This window comes from Tenrec ecaudatus, chromosome 6 (assembly GCF_050624435.1).
Source record: "Tenrec ecaudatus isolate mTenEca1 chromosome 6, mTenEca1.hap1, whole genome shotgun sequence".
NCBI lineage: Eukaryota > Metazoa > Chordata > Mammalia > Afrosoricida > Tenrecidae > Tenrec > Tenrec ecaudatus.
Genome location: NC_134535.1, coordinates 9,324,998 through 9,334,144, shown reverse-complemented (window position 1 = coordinate 9,334,144; position 9,147 = coordinate 9,324,998). Strand labels below are relative to the sequence as shown.

At 58.2% G+C, this 9,147-nt stretch overlaps 1 protein-coding gene across 1 annotated transcript; it reads right to left on the bottom strand.

The window, feature by feature from the left end:
• On the bottom strand, positions 1-5,960 carry MIEF1 (mitochondrial elongation factor 1). The gene is made up of 5 exons (XM_075553599.1): positions 5,842-5,960; positions 5,448-5,598; positions 3,139-3,316; positions 2,729-2,991; positions 1-2,315 (listed from the first exon to the last, which is right to left on the bottom strand). The coding sequence occupies exons 2-5, from the start codon at positions 5,589-5,591 to the stop codon at positions 1,509-1,511; spliced, it is 1,392 nt and encodes a 463-aa protein (XP_075409714.1). The 5' UTR covers positions 5,592-5,598; positions 5,842-5,960; the 3' UTR covers positions 1-1,508.
• Positions 5,961-9,147: the final 3,187 nt, after the last annotated feature.

Sequence of the window (9,147 nt, the reverse complement as noted above, 5' to 3'; positions counted from 1 at the left end):
TTACTGTTTTCACCTGCCATTTTATTCTGAACAGCCTAGGTTCAGGGCCTGAGCATGCTCAGTCAATCCCTCAAACAGACAAAACAACGGTTGGCTGTAAGGGACCCTTGCCTCCTACCGATGGGAGGAAGGCAGGAGGGACAAGGGCGACCCCAGTGCTCAGTCCCCAGGCCTAGGGGCCAAGAGGGAAGCGGACTCTCTACCCTCCCTCAGGCCGAGGCTTCAAGGCCATGTGGAGTCATCCCGTGTCACTGTCGTTGGGGAGGGGGCAACTGTAGAGGACGTCACCAGAATCTTGCTCCTGGAGAGGTAGCAGGAAGAGAAGGTAAAAGCTAGACTCCACGAGAGGAGAACAAAATACTGATGGGCAGATGAGAGGAGCAGTTGATCAGCCTCTTGCCACAGACGGGGAAAACCTCTCCAGGACCAGGCGACCACCGTGCAGGGAACCTGCCCCATGGCCAGGGCACAGACAGTGCAGGGGCAGCACAGCTGCAGCAGTGGGGAGAAGGGGTGGCAACCCTCGTTCCTCACCAGCACCAGGCTCCCAGGTGGGGTGAGGGCAGGCCACAGGGGCGGAGGCACAACCGCTGGGGTTTGGCTTCTTGACCTTTGGTGGCTGCCTGTTCCTATGGCAGACGCAGGCCTACTTGTGCTCAAAGGCAACATCCCAGAAAGGCAGAGCTGTCAGGGGAGGCCTGGCCCAGGCGCCCCAGCCAGCTCCCTGCTGGCCTCTCTTCAGCCTCTGGGGCTGGGCCTGCCTGCTTTTACAGCAGCATGCGTGGTGCGGTGCTACCCTGGCAGCCCACTGCCATGCAGTACACAGCAGTGCTGGCCCAGATATGACAGACACGAGGCACAGACCCTGCACACCACCCTGTCCTCCTACTGACGCCCCCGAGGCAAGTGCCTCCCAATAAGTCTGCACCCAACAGGCCTTGAGACTCTACTTCCCTGTGGCCAAGGGTAACGCACCTAGGAGCCAGTGAGTGGGTCAGGAGGTGGGCAGGGGGTTACTTCTCCAGATGCCAACACTGGCCTGCCCCCCAGGCCCTCAGTGCTGCCTCAACACCCACAGGAGGCTCTGCTGGGAAACCCGCCAGCTCAGTGAACTGGCGATGCACCCAGAGAGGCCCCAGGAGGCACCGCAGTGCACAGGCCACTGAGAGAACCTGGGGAGCAGACCCAGGGCACCAGGGCAGATGGGAGCCTGGACCCGCAGCAGGAAACGCGAGCATGGGCCAGGTTCCATCCTCCAATTCATTCTGAAAATGTATGTTGAGTGGGGTGCGGCGGGGTAGGGGCACGGCACAGTGTTTGGTAACAAAAATAGAAAGTATTGGGTATGGAAAAAGGAGACTGGAGGGATGTGATTCCAATCAGCAAGACGGCACCAGGGCAGGGTAGGAGGCACCCAGGACCCTGTGAGGCACCGACGATGTGGCCACGCGTGTCTTTAGGGAGAGCCCGGCCTGACCACCCAAGAGCCCACTCTGGCCCCGCCTGCCCTACGTCTGCAGCAGCAGCTCCGGCTCCGACAGTGAGCAGTAGAGCGTGTAGCCCAGCCCGTCGATTTCCTCCGGGGTGAGCTCGGCGAACAAGTTCACCTTGGGGTTTAGAACACTGGGCAGAACCCCGGCCTCCAGGTAGCTGATGAGCCCTCGCAAGGCCTGCAGGAACCGGTCGGCCAGGACATCCGGGCACCAGTCTTCCTCCTCCTGGGCCAGGTGGAGGATGACGTTGGTGAGCTGGCTGGCAGTGAGGTGGCCCAGCGCAGGCGTGGACTTGCACACGGCCTTGAGGATCTTGAGGCACAGGGAGCGGCAGCCCGAGTCGGCCTGGTCCAGGGCCCGCAGGCGCGCGGTCTCAGCAGGGCGCAGGCTCAGCCGCCACAGGTTGTCGTACTGGGCTAGTCGATGTGGTCGAGCTACCAAGACAGTGTCCCCGAGAGTCACTGAGGGCAGGAAGTCAATGACCAGGTGTTTGTCACGCGCGTACTGCACCTCCAGCGTCAGGGCCTCCGGGGGCGGCGCCGGCCGGATCACGTAGTCCAAGAGAGACCCTATGGCTGGCCAGTTGATGGAGCCAGCCACGACCTTCTCAAAGGTGTCGGCCACCGTCTTTGGGGAGAGGTAGCCCCCCACGACACAGCGGTCCCAGTAACTGCTGCCGCGAGGGAAGTACTCAGGGTTCTCCCGGCGAACCAGGAAGAAGCCAGGGATGTTCATGATGGTGTCCTCGCCGGGGATGCAGGACCACAGGTTCTGCTCCAGCACCAGGGGCACGATGAGCTGGATGTGGTCGGCAGTCACCACCTGCCGGGCGGGAGGACCCTGGTTCAGTGTGCTGCAGAGACCTGCGTCCCCAGACTCAGTCCCTCCGTCTTCACTCTCGCTGTGCCAACCCACCCGAGCGCGGGCACCACCCTCACTGGTTCTGACCCAAGAAGAAACGCAAGGCAGGAATATGGGGAGGAGACTCGCCCACATTCTTAAAAGAGCTGAGCACGACCCGCCCCTGCCCCGCCCCCACAAACAAGCAAAAGGGAGTTAGAGCTGACACAAGAACAAAGCGCAGCAGCAAGCGGGGTCTCCACATGCCGTGTGCATGACAATCCAGAACGCAGCGGACTGCAGACCATGCCAAAGGGGGTCCACACACTCTACAGTGCCTGTGAGGGGCGCCGGGTCCAGCACCCGGCCCACCCATCTCAGAGCCGCCGCAATACCTGGAGGTCATCGTACAGGCTTCCGCTCAGGTACATGTCCCGGAGGGGCATGTCAGGTAACTTGGCCCGCAGGAAGCTCCGGAGCTCGGCACATATGTCCACGGCAGCCTGCTTAGCCCGGGCCTGCTCGCCGGCAGGGATGGCCGCCCGGGTCCGGTAGTAAGTCAGCAGTTTCTCCTGCAGGGACATGCGGAGCCGTGACTTCTTCAAGTCTACCGGGCCCTTCCTGGCCAGTGGCTTGGGCCGGGGTGGGCAAAACCCATCTGCCAAGGCAAGAGAGAGAGGCGCGTGAGCTCTGTGCGGCAGGCAGGTTTGGTCCCCAGCCACCACAGCCCCAACAGGCAGGTGCTGGCCTGGAGCACTTGTCGGAAGCAGGAGCTGTGCCGAGAAGCCTCACGGGTCTGTCTTACCTGCAGCATAGGCCGAGGAGTCCGTTGGCAGGGTCTGCAGAGAGCGGCTCAGGCCTGTCTTCATGTCCTTGTTCAGCAGGCGAGGGGAGCCCATCCAGTTTGGCTCTTCCCAGCTCCTCTTCCCGGCATGGCTCAGGCGGGTGGGGCTGGTGGGGGCGCTGATGGCGCGGTCGTACATCTGCACAGCAGAGGGACACAGGGCATGCGTGCACCTTCCTCCCATCACGCCAAGTCCAGCTACAGCTCTGAGCCCACTGAGGCTCCTTCTTGCATCCCCAGGCCCACATGGGGAGTAGGGTCTGCGGGTGTGTGCTCGCTTTCCCCCACCAGACTGCACACAAACCCAGCCCACAGCCTGGGAGGCAGGTTCCACTCAGTGCCCTATGCAGGGTTTGGGGCGGGAAATCTTGACGGGAGCAGACAGCCCCATCTTTCTCCTGAAGAGGCCCCGTGAGTTCAAACTGCTGACTTTGGGGTGACCAGCCCAGTGTCAAGCCTTCTCTGCCACCAGGGCCCCCTGAACAGACCACAGGGCAGTGTGACCATAACTGTTTCAGGCACCAGGAAACCCAACATCCCCGGCCCACTTTCTGCTAACCCTGGCTTCTCAGCGGGGCGGGGAGGGGGCGTAGAGGTTGTCTGGGAGTGAGCCCAGGGCAGCCTTCATAGAAAACCTCAAAGACACTGAATAACATAGAAAAGACACACATGTACCCCCGACCAGAATGCAGAGGACTGTTGGTGACATGTTGCAGTGTGGTGAGTGGGTTGCTCCTGTCAAAAGTCACAGTCTCAGAAAGTCCCTGGCAGCCCTGCTCTGTCGTATAGCTGAATCTGGCTGAGTTGAAACGGACCCCACAGCAGTGAGTTTTGGTTTGGTATACTGCTCTCCGGGAAGGAATGTTTATGTAACCAGGGCCATTCTCTAGCTGCGCTTTTCAAACCAGATTTTTGTTGGTGGTGTTAAAGCTAACATGATCTGGATCATATTTTCCCAGATCACTAAGAATCAGTCCACATTTTTCAAACTAGGCAGCATCGCACCTTATGAAGGTGCCATGATATTAATTAGACATGGATTCATTTAGTCAAGAAAAGCTCACAGGATGGCCGCTGGGGGGAGTGCTAAGAATAAAGCAGTGCCCTAATGGGACTACCGGTCACAGAGGGGGAGAAAGGCAGCAATGAGCAAGAGAAGTAGCAGACAGAAATGTCAGGGGCCGCTGACAGAGATCCTGTGTACAGCAGAATGGAAACACAGCCCAGTCCTGTGCCAGCCTCACAATTGTTCTTAGGAGACAAGTACTTAGGGAAATGAAGCAAGAAAAGGAAATAGGGAGAGGGAGAAAGTGTGTGTGAGTGTGTGTGAGGGGTGGGGTGGCGAAGGGCTGCTCCTCCTATCTGAAGGGGCCCCAGGACCAACCCTCGGATCCACCAGTCACAGGACAAGAGCCAGTCTGCCTCCTTAAACAGCCTTGGACACTAAGGGCCTAGACGGGCCCAGTTCTACGCTAGCCCTCAGGACTGGCCAGAACAATGGATTTCTTATGGAAACCATCCTGGAAGGTCTAGGAGGTTTATGCTAAGGACAGGCCTGACCAGAAAGCTCCCACTTAGCCTGATATCGGCTGATCTCAGGGGAAGGACGAGGCTAAGCAAATCAATATTGAGTTCTGTATGTAACTAAATCCATGATCAAGTCTCACAGGCTCTTGGCAGGACACTCCAGGACCTTCTGGGCTGGTGAAAGGCATCCAGGCTGAAATGAGGGCAGCACAGGTGTTGGGGTGTGGCAGCCCCCACCAGGGTCCTCTCCTGACCCAACACTGAGTTGTAATGGTTGAGGCAGTTCCGCCCTTCCATTAGGTGCCTCACGAGTTACCAAACCCCAAGGAGCAGCAAAGCCAGCATTTGAAGGGAGGGCACCTGGGGGCACTCCCAAGTATGCGCTGGCATTTTGAAAGGGCAGGAGGAAACCTCAGATGTATAGGGAGTTATAGAAGTCTGGAGGCCAGAGGACTTGGGGTTGGCAGACGGACCCACAATTTCCTCTCAACTGGGAGGACGGGACACGTGACCTAGCTGCAGCCAGGGTCGGAGAAAGAGAAGCTGCCCCACAGCTGGCGTGAGAAGGGACCCAAAGAAGGACATGCAGGTTGGTGCAGTTTTCAGATCACTCCCTGGGACAAAAGTCTGTGTCTCTCCAGCCATTTCTTCAGGGATGCTCTTAGAGCCCCCTCTACTCAGGCCGAGGCCCAGCACCAGCCACCATCCCTCCCTCCTCAGCCCTGCTCTGGCCGAGCACTTACCCGTTTCACAGCTAGCGTGGCGATGCCCAGCATGGCTGCACCGCCCACTCCCAGCACCAGCCGGGCATTGGAGAGCACAAAGTCGATGGCCGTGCCGATGCCGTTGTCCTCCTTCTTGCCTTTGCGCTGACCAGCGCCTGCCATTGCTCACCTGCGGGCGAGGCCGAGGGGCACAGCTGGCACAGGAAGTGCTGACCTCAAGCCCCTGCCACCCCACCAGCAGGTTCGGGGTGGGTGCCCCTGGGTGGACTTGAAGGCCCCAATCATTTGGTGAGCAGCCACGCACGTCAACTGCACACCCAAGGGCTCCTGTCATGCATACCTTTGCCCTCATCAGATGGACACACACCTCTCACAGAGCCCAGAACAGGCCAGTTCTGCCCAGACCACTCACCAGTCCATAAGTGACGAAGGTCCAGAGAAGTGAGCCACCCTCCGCGGATACCGCCACCGGGCGGCAGGCCAACAGCCCACTCGGGGGAGGCTGACACTGGTAGACCAGCTGGGCACGAGCTGCGAGCTGGAAAACAAACAGAAACCCATCCATCTGGTGCACGTGTAAGATGAATAATGTGCTCACCAGAAAGGAGCCGGGGTACAGCGAGAAGCGGCCAGCCTTCTCCCAACACGGCACCTCGCAGTGGTCACCAGAGGTGCCCTAACCCCCAGAGAGGCTATGTCCCACGTAGTCAGGAGCCCCCCTCCCCAATCCCCCTCACAGGAATAACACGGGGAGGACACAGCTGTCTACCATCCAGGGCCTGGTACCCCCACACCCACCCTGCCCCTTGAACAGAAGGAATGAAGAAGCTGCTGGGCTGAGAACACCTTGGGCCGAGACAGATCCACCGAGGCCCGCTCACACGGCTCTGGCCTGAGCTGCACATCTCAGTCTTTGCTTATTATTGCCTTTGGTCATCATCTACTGTACAAATTCAACCTTCCTTTTCAGGGCCTGCAAACATCGCAGATAAACTTACAGATGTATTTCAATATCATGTGTAATACTGGGAGGAAGATGAGGCTTTGTATTCCTGTAAAGACTTACAGGCTTGGAAACCCACAGGGGCAATTCCACCCTGTCCCAGAGGGTGCCTATGAGCCAGAATGGACTCAATGGGAGTGAGATTGGTTTGGCGTGTTTACAGAGGAGCCCTGGTGGGGTCATGGTTCCACAATGGGCTGTGATCCCAAAGGTTGGCAGTTGGAAACCACCAGTCACACGGAGGGAGAAAGACAGGGCTTTCTACTCCCATGAAGTTGCAGATATTGAAAGGGGCCGGGGGCAGTTCTCCCCTCTTATCACTAGACTACTCCCTGTCCCTGGTTCCAGCTAATCTGGCATCCAGTGTGCCTTGTTTATTCCTGCCCCTGCCTCCTTACACACAACCTTTCATTGGACTGCCCTTACTCCAGCAATTGGGTTAAGGAAGATTCACTGTCACGGTCAATCTCACCTAGACCTCACCACCTTCTACCGCCACTCGGGACAGAATCAAACTCTTTGGAGGTGATTCTACTTCAGCTGCAGACAAGCAAGGCCAAGGAGAGGGCAGTTCTGGACATACAGGGGCGAGCAGGCAAGGATACTGGGCTGCGAGGCAGGCACAGTAAGAGCCGGGAGAGGCAGGGTGGACACACAACAATGGCTAGTTTGCTCTTTAAGAAACAAAGCACCTTCACAGACAAACATTACATAAGGGGGGACCCTGCATGCACCCCTTTACAGGGTCCTTGAAACCAAACTAGAAGTTGGGGAGCATCCCCTTGGCACTTCTAGGGGATGGTCCAGGTAAGGTGGATGTGTGCAGCAGAGAAAGGTGCTTGGCTTTGAGTCAGAAATCCTGAGAGGCTGTGAGCTGAGTCACTCAGTTCTGACACCTGCATGGCCTCGCCTGCATGGCCTCAATCACTAGGGGGATGCAAAGTGCTACACAAAAGGGCCCTCAGGAAGCCTCCCAGGAGACCTACCCACAGGCAAAAGGCCCCCTTCCTGATGGCCGTGGGTGATGTCAAGTGTACTGGTTACACTGGAGACAAAACTGAGGAGGCCCTCTGTCCACCACCAAGGCCGTCTGAGCTGGGCAGTGAACTGAAAGTAGAGCAGGCAAGTTTAACACCTTCCTTCCCACACTAGCACTGAAAGTGCCCTGGAGCTGGCGGCAGGGCCAGGCTGGAGAGAGGAAGGCCTGGTGTGCTGCTCCCAGCCAAGCCTCTCAGCTAGCCTATCCCAGAGCCCTCCTGGAGGAGGGGTGGGTAGGTAAGAGCAGCCTGGTGGCCAAAGAATCTTGGCTCTGCCCACAGTGCCCACCAGTACCTTAACCCGGGGTCCTGAGGCGGAGTAGGAACACCCACCACCACCCTAGACTTGGAGGGCAGAGAAGGGTGCCACCCACCTGGGAAAATCCCAACTTAGCCAAGATCTGCAGCCATGTGACTTCAAGGGCAAGGTCACAGACATGAGGACTGGGTCTGGAGAATGTGCCCAAGCTCTGCCTACACTCATCACCTCTCTTATCCTGGGGCAATCCCAGGAGGCCAGTCCCGGTGCCCTCACCCACTTGTAGAGGACGACCTAAGGTGGGGTGACGTCGGCAGCTCCTGCTGGGAAAACGGTTTAAGGCATGCACTGTGCAACCCCAGTCAGTCCCTCTCCCGGCTCCCAGCTCGGAGGCCTCTGCTACACTATAACTGTTTCAACTGCAAGCACTGTTAACCATTCTCATTTAGGGAGGTGGGGGAAGCTCAACTCAGTAAGGTATAAAACCAAAACACCAAATGCCAACTCACAGCGACCCCACAGGACAGGGCAGAACTGCTCCTTGGGTTTCTGAGTCTGTCACTCTTTAGGGGAATAGAAACCTTCGTTTTCCTTCTGAGGAGCGGCTAGTGGTTTTGACCTGATGACCTTGTGGTTAGCAGCCCCAAGTGTAACCACTGCACCACCAGGGCCTCTAAAATTAGGCCAAAAATCTTCAGAAATCACTGCTCCCCTTCCGAGACAGACCCTGCCCCGCCTGGACTGAGCATCGCTAAAGGCAGGTTGCCAACCAACTAAGTGGCTAGGGGCAGAGGGCAGACTGTGCACCTCTCAACGCCCCCTCCCCGGCCCACTGGTCAGAGTCCTGAGGTAGAACAGGCCTCAGGGCGGGCGAGCACGTCCACCACCTCCTCTTGCCAGGTCTGCTACCCCTCTAGCATCTCTCACCAACGCCCCCCCACCACCAGCACAGTCCCACTGAGACCCCAATGTGGACCCATTACCCCCTGCCCTTTGGTCAGTCACGCCACTTCCAAGGGCCCAGACGCCAAGAGGGACTTCCCCACCTCCCGTCTCTTCTGCCAAGGAGCCCTGGTGGCGCAGCGGTTCCCAGTTGGGCTAAGCTCAAGGTCAGCAGTTCAAAACTACCCGCTGTTCCAAGGAGTCAGTCTTAGCAACCCAAGGCAGCCCTACCTTGTCCGACAGGCCAGCACGGACTGGGCAGCAGGGAATGGTTGGTTGGTTGGGTTTGGGGGAAAGGGGGCCTGGCGAGAAAATCCCTCAGTCCAAATCCTATTCATGCCCTCCCCACCTGCTTCCCAGGCAGTCCCCATCCCATCTCCAGGTTCCAGACAACACTCTCGTCCCAGGGGCTTCCTGCAGAGTCCATGCGACCAGGTTCCCATGGTCAAATTCCATCCCCCAGTCCCTCAAGTTAGT